An 18,742-nucleotide genomic window follows, 5' to 3' on the forward strand; every position below is an offset into this window, starting at 1 on the left:
AATATTGCTTATTCTATTGCTGTTAAATTCCGATATGCATCATCAACAAAACATCAGTTTAGCTATGCCGAACTGCGCATGCGTGCAATAACTTCCTTAGCGCACATGTGGGACACTCACCACCCGGGTCAACTGATTTCCAACTTTGCAGATCCTTCCAGGGTTTGAGACGACTTTGTTTTGGGGTGAAAACACCGGGTAAGTGACATGGGTTCATTCATTTTATTCTGCCGAATAATAGGAAGAAATTAGTTTACTAAGACTGTATTGCCATTAGCCATTGCGTTCTCAATTCCGTTAATGAACAACCAGATTTAAGTTTATTTTCTTCATTAGTCAACGATTTCAAATTAGTCAACATCGGATTCGGTATTGTTTACACACTAGTTCGTTACCTGTATTACCTTTTCACAAATGTTGCTGTAGTGTACAGTATTGGGTAGCACGCTAACTTAGCCCTTTTTAGCGGAAAGTTTATGCAATAGGCTCTCCACTCTTCTCCATGGATGATGGTAGCAAATTATAGACCCGTGCTGTGTTTGCTTGTCTGGTGATGCAACATGCATACAATTTACATGAAAGTCTCAGATGCTTAGACTTCAAGTAAACTGGAACACCCTTTTAACCTAAGCATTTAGGTGATGCTTACGACTAATATTGGTAACACAAAAATTGTATTTTGATGACAACATTTTGATACCAGACCTAGTTAGTGTATTGCTGTAGTCTCCAGAAGTGTTGACCTGAGATGACAACGGTGATTAGTCACTACTCTTTGCTGTCACTTGACTTCAACCTAACAATTGAAGATTGTCGGCATTTAATCTATACTCGTGTCTATACTACTATGCTTACTATATGCTATTCAGTTGAGTTTGTTTGAGGTCCGTTACGATCATGCTAAGATTCCTGCTTCTTATGTAAATTCCTTTAATTGTTATATTTGTTCTTTGTTTCAATTATCAGTTATGGCTGTGGTAAGATTCTATAGCAGAGAGGCTGTGAGGGGGCGGGCCTTACAGAGGGCTGCCCAGCTCTACCCCAAGCTGTCAATAATCGGAGAAATTTGCTACAATGTGGAACTGACGGGTCAGTATTAAAAAAAAAAAATCAGTCTAATCATGTTCATATGCTCAGACAATATAAAAAACAATATTTGGCATCTTTCAATATAAGACAACTACTACATATTCACTTATTGTATTCCAACTGTCTCTTACCAACACTACATGCAACTCTCTTTCTGTAGGCTGTGAGAGCCTCAGTGCAAAGGATAGGGAGGTTCTGCTGTGGCTCTTCCAGTCCCCCGTCCAGGCAGAACCGCTTTCGGAGAAGCCTTTCTTGACGGAGGAGAAGGGGCAGCGGTTGGTGGAGATTGGGCCCAGGTACCAAATCAAACCACAGTCACAAAATTGCCTGTGAACCCAAAATCTTGTCATTTAGATTTTTAACATCTTAGTATGTCTTGATCTTGAACAGTATCTGTTAAGTACATATCAATGTGTACTAAAAAGAAGAGCCAAGAAGCGTTATCTTCACTCGATAAGTATCAGGGATTCGGGCTGTGCGTTACATGTTGGTTTTGCCATTTCATGTATTATGCTCCACAGTTTCCTCCAAAGTACGTGCGTCTAATAGCCACAGTCTGAAGGACCGTCATGTCCTCCGGATGCAACATTTCCAGGGGCACAACCCCTCATTCAGCCTCTGATGTAGAGCACTGCTCCGTTTGCCCGGCAGGTTGAACTTCTCCACGGCGTGGTCCACCAACGCCGTGTCCATTTGCCAGAGCGTCGGCCTGGGGGCCGTCACACGGGTGGAGCCGTCTCGCCGACTCCTCATCAAGGTAGCAGACGAGCACCGCCACACCCACCCACAACGTCGTTTCAACGGGCGACTGTAGGGGTGAAGGATGTGGGGGAGGTAGCTGGTTTCATGCACACCTCCTTGTCTGCCTTTTTGGCTGCATTATCAACAAAACAAATCCAAGTTGCTGTTTTCTTTGGAAGCGAACTGGAAATATTGTAGCTGATAAGGTTCATGCATGTATACACAACATGCTTGCGCAGACACATGCAGGCGGTTGCAAATCCTAGCGAATAATGAATGGGTTTTGGAACTCTATTTGAATATATGAACTGCGGGCGGTGACTTGATGGAGATGGGGAGACACAGCCTAGGAGCTGCCTCAGAGAATCCCCTTTTAGCTTCCATCTAGACCGTGCAGCGGACCGTAGCATTTGATCAAATGCCCTGGGGGCTCCTGTCTCCTGCCACAGCCGCACAGCTCCTGAGGCAGGCCTCGTAGTCTCTCTGCCTTATCATTGAAGCGTTGGAATCCCGACTAGTCTCCTGCTCACTGATGCAGTGCCTGGCCTTATGTTCCCAGAAAACCATTGAGGCATTCGATGAACTTTAGATTCTTTACATGTCGCTCTTCTCTCCTTAAAGGCTGCATTCCAGTGAAATAATATATAATTGGTGCCGGCACTTATTTGACCATTCAAACAAAATTATGCGAATATTAAATATATCTGTCTCGCATTTGATTTCTGAGATTATTACTACTGCAATATTAAATTTGAGTTAGTGTCTTATTAACATTACATTACATCGCTTATGTTTGTGTTTGTATAGATGGCTGCTTCAGCTGGTCTCTCTTTGTGCTCTCCTTTCCTCCAGCCACGGGACGGAGCGGGTCTGGAAGACCTGGACGGAGAGGTGGAGCAGCTGATCGGGGGTCTGTACGACAGCATGACGGAGTGCCTCTACCAGCAGTCCATCAGCTCCTTCTCCGTGGATGCCAAACCCCAGGCGGTGTTTGAGGTGGACATCCTTGGCCTGGGACGGGCCGCCCTGCAGGAGGCCAACGATGACCTGGGTAGGTGTGTGTGGTGTGTGTGTGTGATGTTTTTTTTTGAAAGCCTCTCTCTTTTCCTTTTCTTATGTCTTTTTCCTTTTCATAACAAACCATCACTCAACTAACCATAATCTCTACCTTGTTCTTGTCTTCCGTCAGTCCTGGGTGTGTTTGTGTGTAAGTGTGTATTGTGTGTCACATGATCCAGTGCTTCACTAATGAAAGTCATAGGACAGGGCTAATGTTACTAATTATCTTTCACGTGTGTGAGTGGATGGCTCTGTTTTTCAATTACTGACTTATTGAACTAAATTGAAACTGATTAGATGGCGTGAGTGTGAGTGTGCATCCGTTTGCCGTGTGCAAAATGTTGATTTTACACATTCTACTACTATGACCGTTTTGGTTTTATTTAATCAAAATGTATGCATTTATTTTGTATGCTGCCATTTACTTCACCCCATTGATTGTTTTAGAGTTACAACTTCAAGCATCCAGTGTTGTTGATCACGTAGACGAAATAAGGCCGTATGATTCCAGACAGAGACATGAATGTTTTAAAGTGGCATGTCATGGGGTACCCCTGTATGTCTTTACTGGCTACAGAAGTGAATTCTTGTGTCTGCCGGTCTCAGGAATTAATTCGACTGAGCTAGAGTTTGGATTAAGGGTGGAATGAAGGATTCAACCAAGTGATCTGGCCTATATGGGAGTGTCACTCTTTCTAATTAAAGCTTATATTCTCTGAAGTCCACTTGGTAGTAGGGTGGCTACTACCCATGGCAGACGTTTATATGATGGCCATGATCAAACGTTTATATGATGGCCATGGTCAAAAGTTTATATGATGTTCATGGTCAAACGTTTATATGATGGCCATGGTGAAACGTTTAGATGATGGACATGGTCAAACGTTTAGATGATGGCCATGGTCAAACGTTTATATGATTGCCATGGTCAAACGTTTATATCTTGGCTCAGGATAAACATTCATATGATGGCCCAGGACATATGGTCATATGTAGGTGTTAAATGTCACAATCTGGAGTTGTGTGCAGCCACATCTTACCGATCATTTTACTGTACACCTTTTCACAGTGGAAAAAACTATCTAAAAAATGACAACTAAAAATGTTGTTTTCCACATTTTCTTGTGGATATCACGTACCAAGCACAAGTAACAAATATTTGTGAATCGGGGCACACACATTGTGAATCGTCTTCTGTGGGTTACAAATATGAAAATGCAACTCAAACGTCCACAATCCCCTGTTTCTCACCCAGGTTTGGCGTTCGACTCCTGGGATCTCGACTTCTACACCGCCATGTTCCAGAGGGTGAAGCGCAACCCCACCAGCGTGGAGTGCTTCGACCTGGCCCAGTCCAACAGGTGAGTCTGTGCCCCATGGGCTTCTGGCTGGGATTTGGGGGATCCCTCTGGGAGAGCTAATGTGTTTGGTCTCCCAGTGAGCACAGCCGCCACTGGTTCTTCCGGGGTCGGATGGTGATCGATGGCCAGGAGCAGAAGGACACCCTGTTCAGCCTCATTATGGACACCCAGCGCCATAGCAATCAGAACAACGTCATCCAGTTCTGCGACAACAGCAGGTAGGAGCTTCATCGTCGAATCCCTGTGAGATGAGGGTCTTTGTTAACGAGTCTCAATGTCTCTCAATGTTACAATGTCCTGTGTCCTGTTGTCATGGGGATAAATTGCATCCTCATAAATCACTGATTCATAATACATTTTTACGTGTGGGCCTATGAGTTCATCTGATCAGTGCACGATTAGTAATCACATTAGGGCAATCTTTTTGTTCTATTTATATCATTTTGGATGACATGTCTATTTACGTTGTTTGTGTGTGTAGTGGGATCAGCGGGAGAGAGGTGGAGTGTGTGTACCCCACCGACCCCTCCCAGGCCAGCCGGTACGAGACACGCCGCTCCCTGAGGCATGTCGTCTTCACCGCTGAGACCCACAACTTCCCTACCGGTCAGCGAGCACACACACCTAAAATACTACTACTCTCCTAAATATCAATACAATACATTATCGTAAAGCGGTGTAGCAGTTATTCTGCAGAGCGCATCTTGTTTCTGCAGAGCGCATCTTGTTTCTGCATCGCTCGCCTGAGCCGTGGTTAAGTCTCTCCCCCCCCCGTCCCCGTCCCCATCCAGGAGTCTCTCCGTTCAGCGGCGCCACCACTGGAACGGGCGGCCGGATCCGGGACGTTCAGAGTGTGGGGCGGGGCGGCCACGTCATCGCCGGCACGGCGGGATACTGCTTTGGAAACCTTCACATCCCAGGTGAAGCTTCAGACAATATAATTGATAAAGATTTGATATATCAGATGTAAAATGCAGTGTGAAGCTTTAGCCTGATATCAAGACAGCATTTTCAACTTGTTTCATTCCGTTTCCATAAGGATCTGAGAAATGGAATTTAATGAAGTGGGCGGATCCGTGTGTGTTTGTTGATGTTTTTTTTCGGGCACTTCTCGAGAGCAGGAAATAACCCAAGTTGTGAGTGAGCGAATAATAAAAATAGAACAGTATAACATTTCCGAAAAAGGTGAAATGATATTTTATGCACCAGCAAATCTGAAATCAAACGTGTGGAAGTCCATTGGGTTTTATAAGAAGGAGGGAAATATTGACAAAAGCCTAGCTATTTGTAAATTGTGTAGGACAGCGATCAAGTCTATCAATAAACAAATAAATAGACATGTAGTTCTAAATTGATACATTTATCTTCCATTTATTCCCCATGCCATAAAGAAACAAATATAGAAACCTAAGATTCCATGTTCCCTATACCATATACCTATTTGAAAGTAGGCATTGGCTCACATTAAACAAATATTATCTCTATCTATCGGATTGAATCATATCTCATCAAATCAAACGGGATTGTTATAACATCGAATCGTTCCATATTAAAAGGTATCGTCCCTGAATCGTATCGTTGCGCATGTATCTCGATACGTATTTGATCGTCCTACAAAGGAGAGATGCACATCCCTAATATATATGTGTGTTGCTCCTCAGGCTACAGTCTTCCCTGGGAGAGTGAGGGGGAGGGCTGGGAGTACCCGCTCAGCTTCGCCCCCCCCCTGCAGGTGGCCATCGAGGCCAGCAACGGAGCCTCCGACTACGGCAACAAGTTCGGAGAGCCCGTCCTATCTGGTGAGTCGTCATCCCCTGGTTCCCACCCTTACCGATGGTATTTTAAAATGGATGCAAGTAATACTATGATTGTGGCCTTGCATGTTACAGCAGTGTGAAAGGTATTGGATACTATTCACAAGCTATCTGGAAGGGGGCAAAATAAGATCTTGTTAAAAAAGAAAAATAGTACATTTACTACACTGCTGTGTAGCATAGTGTCTTTGGTAAACGTGCCTGACCTCTAAACTTAAACAGCGCCTTACCTCTCTCTGTGTCTCTGTCTGTCTCGCTCTGTCTCTGTCCCTCTGACTCTTTCTGTCTCTGTCTCTCTCGCCCTCACCGTCTCTCTGTGTCTCGGTCTCTCTACCCCTCTCTGTCTCTCACTCCTTCTCTGTGTCTCCGTCTCTCTGTCTCTCTCGCCCTCACCGTCTCTCTGTGTCTCGGTCTCTCTGCCCCTCTCTGTCTCTCACTCCTTCTCTGTGTCTCCGTCTCTCTGTCTCTCTCGCCCTCACCGTCTCTCTGTGTCTCGGTCTCTCTGCCCCTCTCTGTCTCTCACTCCTTCTCTGTGTCTCCGTCTCTCTGTCTCTCTCGCCCTCACCGTCTCTCTGTGTCTCGGTCTCTCTACCCCTCTCTGTCTCTCACTCCTTCTCTGTGTCTCCGTCTCTCCGTCTGTCCCTCTCTGTGCAGGTTTCGCCCGTTCGTTCGGTATGCGTCTGGCCAGCGGGGAGCGCAGAGAGTGGATCAAGCCCATTATGTTCAGCGGTGGCCTGGGCGCAATGGAGGACACGCACATCAAGAAGGAGGCGGCGGAGGCCGGTGCGTTTCGTCTTCTAAAGCCATCGATTTCGGTGGAGACGAACTGGTAGGGGGTTGGTGTGTGACGCAGTGGACGCTCTTCTCTTCCAGGGATGGAGGTGGTGAAGATCGGGGGGCCGGTGTACCGGATCGGTGTGGGGGGAGGAGCGGCCTCCTCTGTGCAGGTACGCTCCCGGCTCCGCCTCAGTCAATAAGATTGCTATTGATCATTTTAAAAGGATTTATTGGTGTAAAAATTTTTACTTGAAAGAATAACACTTATTCAAATTTGTATAGTATAATAGGGAAATGGGTATGGTAATTAAAGGGAAATGCAGTACACGTTGAGTACAAGGATTTAGAGAAAATAATTGCACGGCCTACCGTAAAGATGTGTTTATTTTAGACCATTTTTTTAAACATTTGTTATGTTGTCCCTCACATCCTAAATGCACTGTAACCTTTTGCCATTTGACGGAATTTCCTTACAGAAAAAGGAAGTTACTGCCTTAAATTGTGTGTTGAGTGTGTGCACCTTGTGTGAAGGTTCAAGGGGACAACTCCAGTGCTCGTGACCTGGGCGCGGTCCAGAGAGGCGACGCTGAGATGGAGCAGAAGATGAACCGGGCCCTGCGGGCCTGCCTGGAGAGAGGCCAGGGGAACCCTATCTGTAGCATCCACGACCAGGGCGCTGGAGGAAACGGTACATTGAAATATACAAGGTTGAGGCCCCCTGGGGCTACCATGCCAAGAATATATTTCCTTAGTCATGACATTGAGAATGTTGTTTTAAAAATGTCGAATGGAATGAATTTCAATAACGATAGGAATTCTAATAATATTAATATAACGTCAATATTTATAAATATATCTATACATTTTTGATGATTTACGATCTGTAAGGATTACACAGTCAATACAGTATCTCATGATGATGCATTTAGAAATGCCATTGGGTTAGGAACTGTTTAATAATAAATAAATTATAACCGCATGCCAAACTAGACTCGCAAAGTCAAATCCCCATTCCGAAAACTGACAGAAAATAATTGTCTGTTCATGCGTCCAAATGAAATCTGAAATCGACAATAAAAAATAGAACAAAACTCTTTCAGGTAACGTGCTCAAGGAGCTGAGTGAGCCTGCAGGAGCAATCATCTACTCCAGTCGCTTCAAGGTAAGTCCCCCAAGACAGCCACGAGTCAAAACAGCCTCTTTAATTAGCATGCCTGGTCCTCGATGAACCCCTGTTCCCCTGCAGAAGGGGGACCCCACCCTGAGTGTCCTGGAGCTCTGGGGGGCCGAGTACCAGGAGAGCAACGCCCTGCTGCTCCGCCCAGGGGACCGGCCCTTCCTGGAGACGGTGTGTCGGAGGGAGAAGTGTCCCGTGGACTTTGTAGGGAACATTACTGGAGACGGAAAGGTTTGTGTGTGTGTGTGTGCGTTCAGTCTTTTATTACTTGTTATTAACTGTTCAAATACGGCTGCATAGGTTATTTAAGTTCGTTAAATATATTTTTTGTGCATCACTTGAAGGGTTACCGTCACGCTCGGCTTTTTCAGAATATAGGACGGTGACATTTTTGTCACACTTTGCATGAAGCACTTCTCTGCCATAGTCTAAAAGTAGAGTGTGTGACTACTCCCTTTTTAAATCGGATGGCCTTAATAAGACCGGCGCAAATTGTGGCAGTATGCTATGACGTCAATCTTTATTTCATAGATCTATTTCATATCAGCCTGTTCAGTGCATGTTAAGACCCTGACATGTCATCTGGTGGTTATACATGTGGCTGGTTGCATCGCCGGGGTCCCTCTGGTCATACGTGACCTCTCGTACATAAAGCAGGGGGAGGGATGGCCTCCGTGGCGAAGGCCTGGCCCGTTGATCATACTCCACAGATGGCAAGGAGACTGCGCTTGGCTCGCCATGAAAGAGAATTCACTTTAGATCTGACACCTTTTTTTGCGGGGTAGAGTTAAGGAAGGTTGGAGCATGTTGTTTGAGTGTTTTAACCTTGATAGTGTCTGTGAATACAGTGGTTTGATTCAACAAAGCGTATCATCATTACATTACATTACATTAAAAACCCCATCTGTTGCTATGAGACCTTTTTTTTTTTAATATATATATAGTTTCTCCTGCAATGAACTCAAACGCAAAACGCAAACTTTTTTTGTTGTTAATTCCATGTTAAAGTGTCTGCGTTGAACTCAACACCCCATGTGTACGTGCATCATGGCAGATCGTTCTGGTGGACGAGGAGGGTGGCGATGCAGCCAGCGGGGGGCGCTATCCCGTGGACCTGCAGCTGGAGTGGGTCCTGGGCAAGATGCCCCAGAAGGAGTTTGTGATGGAGCGAGTGGCCCCGGCCCTCCAGCCCCTGGTCCTGCCCACTGGGCTGACGGTCCGCGATGCCTTGGACCGGGTCCTTCGACTGCCCTCCGTAGCCTCCAAGCGCTACCTGACCAACAAGGTCCTTGTTTGTTTGTTTGTTTTGTCCTCGTATGTCTCCTAGATCAATTTAGCCGGTGTACAAGCAATGAATACGATTAGTCATGACATTCTTTAGCTCTCTTTCTCGCTCTCGGTCTCATTTTGTCTCTTGTTCTTTCTTTCTCCCTATCACTGTCTCTATTTCTGTCTCTGTCTGTTTGTCTCTGTGTCTCTCATGCTCCCTCTCTCTCTCTGTCTCCCTCCTCTCCCTGTCCTCAGGTAGACCGCTCGGTGACTGGACTGGTTGCCCAGCAACAGTGCGTCGGTCCACTGCACACCCCGTTGGCTGACGTCGCCGTTGTCGCTCTGTCTCCGTTCGGCCTGGAGGGGGCGGCAACTGCGATTGGAGAGCAGCCAATCAAGGGCCTAGTCTCGCCGGAGGCGGGGGCTCGCATGGCTGTGGGAGAGGCTCTGACCAATCTGGTATTTGCCAAAGTCACAGAACTGAAGGTGAGCAGGGGAGTGAACAGGCCCAAGTTTAGGAATTCATAAACCCGAAAGCTGTTTCTAGCAAATAAAAAAGAAGTCAATAGTCAAATAATTTGATATTTAATCCAAGGACAGACATTTAGAGGCTTTATCTGCAAGATCTCTGGTGCATTACATAAGGAGTTGATGGATAAATAGCTTTCAGAAAGGCTTGTCGTGTTCCAAAAGGTGTTGGTTTTGATTATGTACAGCGAGTCGGCTTGTTAACATTTCTTCCCGGCGGTGTTCGCCATGTGATTTTAAAGGATGTGAAGTGTAGCGGGAACTGGATGTGGGCTGCCAAGCTTCCCGGGGAGGGCTCCACGCTGTGGGACGCCTGCCAGGCCATGTGTCGGGTCATGGGCCAGCTGGGGGTGGCCGTTGACGGCGGCAAGGATTCTCTCAGCATGGCTGCCAGGGTCGGCAAGGAGACGGTCAAAGCACCGGGTACGTCCTAGGGCGGTGTGTTTGTTTGTGCTTTGATCTATATGTCGGAGAGCAAGTGTTTGGAAAGGCTTTCATATCAGACGTCTCTCTACTGTTTTATCTCAGGGGCTCTGGTCATCTCCGCCTACGCCGTGTGTCCTGACATCACGGCCACAGTCACTCCCGATCTAGAGGATCCAGATGGAAAAGGTCAGTTTCTCCCTCGTCCTCGTCTTGTCTTTTTCTTTCCGTCTCTGTCTCTGTCTCTTTCTGCGCTCTGTGTCCGGGCCTGTGTGCTCTCTCTTTCTACAGTAACTGGATGATTATGTACAAAGTGGACGCTGGATTTGCCCCCTTGTCTCCCACGCCCTGCTGACTCTTGGTCCTGTGGCTCCAGGCGTTCTGCTGTGGGTGCCAGTCATGGCCGGCCGGCATCGTCTGGGAGGCTCTGCCCTGGCTCAGTGCTACAGCCAGCTGGGTGACTGCTCCCCCGACCTGGACCTACCCGAGCTCCTCTCCGCCTGCTTCAACGCCACACAGACGCTGATTCAAGGTCGGCAAGGGGGTTTCAAGGTCACTGCTACTCAAGTCGGTCCTTTTTTTTTGTCAGTTTAAAATGGGCTGCCCAAACAATGTATATAAAATGAATTGTTACTGCACATGATCGGGCTTGTATGTATGTATGTATGTCGCTTTATTCACATTTATTATCCCCATGCCAGTGCTCCCATCCTCTTAACTATCACACCCCCCGCTGGTGATGGAAGTCTGAGTGCAGCTGATGAGTGGATTTCTTCTATTCAACACATTTTGTGGCAGATCGTCTTCTGAGCGCGGGGCATGACATCAGCGACGGCGGCCTCATCACCTGCTTGTTGGAGATGGCGTTCGCTGGGAACCGCGGGCTGGACGTGGACTTCATCTCCGCTGGTGTCGGAGGTGGGTGTGTTCCCAAAAGTGTAACATGTTGTATTTTTTTTTAACTCCAACCTGATGCATATGTTCATCCTGTTTGCTCTCCGCGTAGCCTTGGAGTTGCTGTTCAGCGAGGAGCTGGGTCTGGTTCTGGAGGTGTCGCAGGTGGATCTGCAGGCAGTGTGTCAGCGGTACTCCGACGCAGGGCTTCACTGCCACCACATCGGCAGCACCTGTGGTTTCGGACCAGAAGCTAAAGTAGGATTTTAAGGACATCAACATCATGGCCCATTTGAACATATGCTTGAGATGGAAAGAACATGAACAAAAAGCGAAAGTCATGATTTCCTACTTCTTTTTGCCACCTTACAGGTCAGCGTTCGTGTTGATGGAAAGGAGGTACTGAACGACAAGCTTCCGGATCTCAGAGCCTTGTGGGAAGAAACAAGTTTCCAACTGGAGCGTCTTCAGACCAATGAGCGCTGTGCTCGGCAAGAAGAGGAGGGGCTAAGCAAGCGGACACAGCCCTTCTTCAAACTGAACTTTGACCCCTCTGAAAGGCCCACCATCGGCCACCTCTGTAAGATCGTACACGCATTCAAAAATCCTTCCATTTGGGCAATATGTCATGACAAATGCACAATAAATAACTGTGTCCGAGCTGTAACAGTTGGTGTTTGTGTGTGTGGGGGTGTGTCCAGGTCAGCCCCGGGTGGCAGTGGTTCGAGAGGAGGGCAGTAATGGAGACCGAGAAATGGCAGTATCTCTGCATATGGCAGGCTTTGAGGTAGACACACCGCAGATGCAGCACTTTTAAATTCCACCACTTGCCTAATGTGCAGTATTTGTAAATGGGGCTATTTGTCCTAAAGCACTTTTTGGTTTTAGTTTCGGCTATGCATTAAGTAGTGTTTAGATATTTCAGAGGCTCTGTAAGTCTGTACTGTTGTAAGCTGGCGGCCCAAAGGGGATCGATGGTAGCTCAGTTCAGTCTCCTCTAAAAGCGCTGACATTTGGGTGTGCAGGTCTGGGACGTGAACATGCAGGACCTGTGTTCTGGCTCCCTGAGCCTGGAGCCCTTCAAAGCCGTGGTGTTCGTCGGCGGGTTCAGCTACGCCGACGTCTTGGGCTCGGCAAAGGGTACGATTGCATACGGAGACCGCACGCGCACACACACACATGCAGGCATACAGAAATGGTCTACCGGGAACGGTCCCGATACGTCTGATGTGTGATCCCCAGGCTGGGCCGCCACGGTGGCCTACAACCCGCGGGCCAAGGCGGAGTTTGAGCGGTTCCGCAGCCGGCCAGACACGCTGAGCCTAGGGGTGTGCAACGGCTGCCAGCTGCTCGCCCTGCTGGGCTGGGTCGGAGAGGGGAAAGACGGGACAGGTGAGGCAGCTACAGAGGAAAGTACAGCAGTGGGTTAGTGTGGTTAGAATGAATAGAACATTCTGCTTTTATAATTCATTAAGGTGGACCCCTTCTAACTTGGCTGGTAGAGCATGGCATTTACTCTGCCAGTGTTAGGGGGTTCTATTCCTGCAAGGGCTACACATGCTTTCAATGAATGGCGCTGCTTTTAAGAGTCATTTGTGGTGAACGAATGTTATACGTTGTAACATTATAGGCAAAATAGTATTATAGTATGCGCTCAGAAATGTGTTACATTATCGACTGGGGTTTCCACATTATTGCTATTGGTTTAATTACAACTAGAGGTTGAGCGAGCGAAAACCCTAGTTTATATAAAAACAGTCGGTCAACGGATAACACATTTAAATGTGTGCCTTGTGGTTCTGTGCGTGGCTCCCCCAGGCTCCGAGGTGGTGCTGACCCACAACACCTCGGGGAGGTTCGAGTCCCGCTTCGTCAGCGTGGGGATCCAGGCCTCCCCCTCCGTCTGGCTGAAGGGCATGGAGGGGTCCGCCCTGGGAGTCTGGGTCGCGCACGGCGAAGGTAGCGCACACGCCGTCGTTCACACGCACACACGTTCATTCATACCGAGCCGAGATGAGTCGGCAGGAGGAAGGCTGTCCAGGGCTCTAGGGTCCCGGCTAGGCAATGGCTAACTGCTGACTCATCCGGTGGAGTTCAGAGGTCGATACAGTAGGTCCACAGTAATCATCGTGATTGTTGACGATTCTCTTGTCTTACCTCCTGTCTGCGTCTGCGTCTGCGTCTGCGTCTGTGCGTCAGGTCTGATGCAGTTCTCCTCGCCCGAGGCCCAGAGCCAGGTCATCTCGGGCGGGCTGGCCCCGCTGCGTTACCTTGACGACGGGGGCGCGCCCACGGAGGAGTACCCCCTGAACCCCAACGGCTCGCCCCAGGGCCTGGCGGGGCTGTGCTCCCGGGACGGGAGGCACCTCGCCATGATGCCCCACCCCGAGCGCTGCACCCTCGGCTGGCAGTGGCCCTGGGCCCCCCGGGACCTCCGAGCCTCCCTCAGCCCATCGCCATGGCTACGCATGTTCACCAATGCCGCAGCCTGGTGCGGTAGCAGCTAAGCGCGCGCGGTGCCTGGAGCGTTGGTAGGGGTGTCGGGTGGTACTATCGGCGTATCGGCTGAGGGCACTGGTTCGTTCACCTTTATTTACAGAGGGACGAGTGCTCCAGTAGTCCCAGAGAAGCGTTACGTCACATCCTCAGTGTTATGGATATGCATGCCACAGATATCTTGTTGCATACAATTTTTTTTGTTTGTTTTGGGTTGGTCATCTGTTGCATTTCACTGTCTTGTTAACGGTGGATGGTCTAAAAGTCAAGATGTGTAAAATTGATGCTGACTACTGTTACTTTGCTAAACTTTTAGCTTTCTCATAGCATTATTCAATAATGCCTATCGGTGCCACAATAGGTAATTTCATAAATAATGGATGGTTAGTCGTTTTCTTTTCTGTTTCTATTCCTGTTACTTACACATTCCAAAAGTTGTTGTTGAAAAGACACAGCTGATATGACCGCGCTATTAACAGTCTGTCTGTGACCCTTGATGAATGTGATTGGTTATCAACCAGTCAATAAATGAATCAATAAATATGAATTGTCTCGTAACAAGATAATAAATTGTCTTTAATACTGAACATAAAGTAACAAAAGTTTTACATGTCACACTTCATCTGCAATATTTATACCCTGATTAGTTTTTTGGGGTTGTGTTTTTAATAACTAATAAGTCTTGACTCAAGATAACTACAGAAGAAGATTGAATTGCTTGTCAATCTGAGGATTTTTGTGTTCAAGGCTTAAAATATGAATACTGAAATAATGATAGTAGATTTATGACTAGATTCATGTATGACTGCAGCATGTGACCTACAGTAAGTAACAGTAGGTCTGTATGGCCAACATGTACTGAATATTGTGTTAAATGTGTTATCCCAATATATACACATTTTGTTGAGACATTTCAAACCATTGACGCAGATTTGTAATTGATTGCAAGTATTGCATTGGATTAAAATTGTCATAGATATAGTCATGGGAACTGTCCCTTGAATTATAATATTTAGGCTATTTCCTGATTCTAGCTGATAAACAGCGTAATAAATAACATTTTACTGACGTGTGTTAATACTGTAAGAAAGCCAATATGTATTGATCGACTCGTGAACTACAAGCAATGGTGGTGGGGAGTTTAATATGTGTCTAAATAATAATTAGGTATTACCAACGTGCTTTTTTTTTTTTTTTTCTCATAGTACTCCATGCGTTGCTAACGCGCTCACCGAACCGCTTCGTTCGAGTTCCATCTGCTGGTGGATGTTGATAATGCAGATTAGTAGCAGAACAACCACCACTAGGTCATCCAGGACACCAAGCAGTACGCAGAGAGACTGGTTCGTCCCTAGCGTAACCGATGATGATGATGATGATGATGATGATGATGATGAAGAGACAGTGTCCAGGGGATGGGACGAGAAGGACACGAGGGCGCCCAAACAGCACAGCGCCACCCGGAGGAAAAAGAGCCACAAGAGACCCCCTACAGCTGTCAGGCCCCGTGCTAACAGTTGCAGGAATAGCAGCGCGTCCCACAGGTAATCCATTACCTAGGATGTGCACAACAGTAAGCAATGTGGCATTGACACGAGCAGCCTATATTTTATTAGTAATGGGGTTTGTGTGTGTGTGCGTGTGCGTGTGCGCGCGCGCGTGGGTGCGTGTCTTTATGGAGGCAGTAAGAAAGGACAATGTTATTAAGGTTTTCCTATCAAAGGTATTATCCTGCTCAAAAATAACACATTTTGTATAAGCTTAACAATAATTCATGGTCATTGCAAAAAGTTAATAATAAAGCCCACCATTTCTGTCAATTAATGAAATCAGGTTTTACAATCAAACGGAACATAAGGGGGGTTGTCTTTTTGAAATATAAAGAGCTCTAATTTTCCCAACAGGTGTACTCCCAAAACTGTTATTCAAGGACTGGCTCAATTCAAATCCACCTCACCTGACACCTTAACACAATCAGGTGAATTACGTGAGCATGTGTATTCAATGGTGACCCAGAAAACAACCACTGGTGGGAGGAGCCGCGAAAGAAAAGGGTGTGTGTGGGATATTGAGTGTCATTAGTGTACTTTGTGTAGTTGTGAGTGTATTATTTGTGACCTTTCTAGGAGCTCCTGAATAGCGCCTGTTGTAGTCGTTGATGTCCACCTCCACTTCCTTTGACCTCCGGTCTGAACGGCTGTCACTGAAGAGATGGCTCAGCAGGTTGACCTGAAAGTCATGACTGTTGTTAACACTTGGTGTTGATCTGTTACTGTGTCTTGTTATTTGACGTGATACCGCAGTGTGTGGTTTGTATGCCTCTTGTCTAGATTAACATGATGTTACGCAGTGCGTGGTTTATATACTACTTGTCTACAGTTTAACATGATGTCACGCAGTGTGTGATTTATATACCTCTTGTCTTTAGTTGAAGATGATGTCACGCAGTGCGTGTGGTTTATATACCTCTTGTCGACAGACAGGGCAGCTGATGGCGCTGAGCCACGACCCGTATCTCCAGTAGTCAATCAGACAAGGTGCTGCAGAAAGAAACAAGACCAACAGTCTTAGGCATATGTTGAACCTGTCTGTCTGTCTGTCTGTCTGTCTGTCTGTCTGTCTGTCTGTCTGTCTGTCTGTCTGTCTGTCTGTTTGTTTGTCTGGTTTCCACTAATCCACTAATGGTGGAACACGATGGATCCAATTTTATGATGGACTTATCAGGTTATTAGTGGTGTAGTCTGATTGTCTGGAAGGGTTATCCTGTGGCAACAAATGAGGGTTAAAGTTGAGACAGGGGTTAGTGTGGGGCATGATGGACCAGAAGTAGAGTAGTCAATGTTTGTTTTTAGTGTAATCATGAATGCTGAGGACTAAGGGAATTTTGCAGTGGTCGTTCTGTCACCGGTGTGCATCACCTTAAAAGGCTCATGTAGGAAAAAACACCATTTTGCACCGTGTACAATAATACAAATGAAAGGTCATTAATAAAACAACCTTTCATAAGTAACGCGTTGTTAACTTTTAGATGGGACCAAAAGTTAGAGTCCAGAAGACGTTCCCCTGTGCTCAAGTCACATGTCCACCAGTGTACTGATTATTCAATAATTCACAGATCAATGATCAATGATGACCCCTGACTTGTGTGTGCGTCTGTGTGTGTGCGATTTCCATTACCACAGAACAGATGGCCACAGTTTGTGGAGACGGGGAAGTTTGCGGTCTGCAGACACACTGGACAGTGACTATCTCTGTGGCCAATCGATGTACAGTGTCTAGAAGATTCCTGCAGAGTAGCGATCAAAGGAACACCAAAGCCTTCATAGATTAATATCCAAAAGAGAGAGGATAGGAAGATCGTACCGCCACAGAGTCCAATAGAGTCAATAAGCATTGCACGCTCCTGATGCCTTCACAAATACAAACCCCAAGCCTGGAGAACAGCTTTTATCAATAAATAAATGGCTAACATGTTCTTTGAACCTTGACCAAGAGTGACCATACTGCTGGAACATCTAAAGCCCCATGCAGCATGCTGATGAGAAGTTTGAGGGAGAGGTCCTCACCTCGGGGCTCTTCATGGGACCAGGGGGGACCGACTGGCTGCTTCTCTGTGATCCTGCGCCGGCCTCCCCCGTAGGAACCTCAGGGGGGCTGGCGTCACGGCTGTACCATCACATGACATGTAAAAAGAATACAGGGCAACTGATATTGACCCTGGTGGTGGCTGAAACGCAGCATGGGTCATGGGTTTATCCAAAGTGATCAGATAAAGACACCGCACACAAAACTGCAAGATAAGATTTGGCGGCAGATTTTCTGGATGGCTGCAGATGTCGATGGCTTAAGGACATGACATGTTACTCCCGAACAATAAGATCATACTAGTCATAGTATATAAGTGGTATTGACTTTTTAGTCTATCAATGAGACATTTTTTGACAGTAAACTTGCAAACAAATGTATATTGCTTCTTATATTTCCCATGCACATAATAATTGGCTCATTGGGCATTTAGGATGACTTTAGGGTTTGCCACATACACTCAATCAATTATCATTCATCATACATTCATACAGTATAGTCTATTCATTTATTTTAACTAATTTCTCCCATGTTCATCAGTGGATTCCCTCAACCAACCATATCCTCATCTCAATATATGAAATTATTTATCACTTGGACAGGAATAAATACCCCCAGTACTACACAGTCAGTGACATCCTTCCAAGATCAGCCATACTGCAGCTAGTAAACACACACTATGGGTGGCTTTGACTCACCCGAGCTGAGTGCCGTTGCACCTGCGGTCCATCGCAGGTCAGAAGGGGCGAAGGACAGAGTTGAGCGTGGCTCCTCTAGTAGGAAGTAAGGTGCTCCAGTGACAGCAGGTATATAAACCACACAGCAGTCACTCAGTCAAATACACTTGGCTGGTTAATGATCAACCCAGTACCTCCATTGTGCGCTTGTCTCTAAATAGAAGGGGGGGGAGATTGTTTGGATTATTCTTGGATACTGTGGTAAAATACTGTCATCAACAAATGGGCTGTGCTGTTAATGTATTTTTTCTTGCCGCTTGTGATCCAAACGTTTGGTTATTATTTATTTATATTATCTTTGTGTCCTGTGTCTTTAAGAACACAGGAAAAAATGGTCTGAAGAAGAGAGGGAATTAAACCTGTGTCACCTCAGGGCCTATTGCTGACGTGGATAGTGGCCACCTCGCCGCTCCTGAATCAAGCTATATTGGTCATGTGACACACACGGTCAACAGGCACTTCAAAGACCTGGCCCACTCGCCGCCTCAGTAGGAAAACCCTGACCTTGACAATGATTCACCCTGAATTGAATCTCCTGTAAGCCCTCCCTGCCTGTCTACACTCTGCCTTAATGGTCACGTATTGGTTTTGAAACACAGTAGTCACCAAACTAGACCCATGCGAGGCCACATGGGTTTGTGTCAGACGTTGAATGTTAAAGAAACAATTGGATCGAGTTAATTAGAGCTGATGTTCTACAAATCAATCTGGCATGGGATATTGGTAAAGATAATGCACTATGAACTGAAAGGGCAAACCTTAATTTCCGTCACATTTTCTAATCTTGAGGAC

General features: G+C 46.5%; 2 protein-coding genes across 2 annotated transcripts; one reads left to right on the forward strand and one right to left on the reverse strand.

Moving 5' to 3' along the window:
- The first annotated feature begins 66 nt into the window (after window positions 1-66).
- pfas (phosphoribosylformylglycinamidine synthase) lies at window positions 67-14,194 on the forward strand. The gene is made up of 28 exons (XM_030372285.1): window positions 67-198; window positions 967-1,089; window positions 1,250-1,385; window positions 1,741-1,846; window positions 2,683-2,881; window positions 4,145-4,250; window positions 4,328-4,468; window positions 4,732-4,856; window positions 5,042-5,170; window positions 5,912-6,049; window positions 6,719-6,847; window positions 6,938-7,011; window positions 7,373-7,529; window positions 7,942-8,003; window positions 8,088-8,249; window positions 9,073-9,303; window positions 9,543-9,773; window positions 10,058-10,238; window positions 10,344-10,427; window positions 10,615-10,770; window positions 11,037-11,156; window positions 11,245-11,390; window positions 11,505-11,712; window positions 11,834-11,919; window positions 12,158-12,272; window positions 12,375-12,524; window positions 12,951-13,091; window positions 13,332-14,194. Exons 2-28 carry the CDS (start codon window positions 969-971, stop codon window positions 13,637-13,639), a joined length of 3,942 nt encoding a protein of 1,313 aa, XP_030228145.1. The 5' UTR covers window positions 67-198; window positions 967-968; the 3' UTR covers window positions 13,640-14,194.
- Window positions 14,195-14,753: 559 nt separating this feature from the next.
- On the reverse strand, window positions 14,754-18,178 carry si:dkey-183n20.15 (RING-HC_RNF170 domain-containing protein). Its single transcript, XM_030372289.1, has 6 exons — window positions 17,912-18,178; window positions 17,195-17,294; window positions 16,806-16,914; window positions 16,095-16,168; window positions 15,747-15,857; window positions 14,754-15,184 (listed from the first exon to the last, which is right to left on the reverse strand). Exons 1-6 carry the CDS (start codon window positions 17,941-17,943, stop codon window positions 14,828-14,830), a joined length of 783 nt encoding a protein of 260 aa, XP_030228149.1. The 5' UTR covers window positions 17,944-18,178; the 3' UTR covers window positions 14,754-14,827.
- Window positions 18,179-18,742: the final 564 nt, after the last annotated feature.

This window comes from Gadus morhua, chromosome 12, assembly GCF_902167405.1.
Source record: "Gadus morhua chromosome 12, gadMor3.0, whole genome shotgun sequence".
NCBI lineage: Eukaryota > Metazoa > Chordata > Actinopteri > Gadiformes > Gadidae > Gadus > Gadus morhua.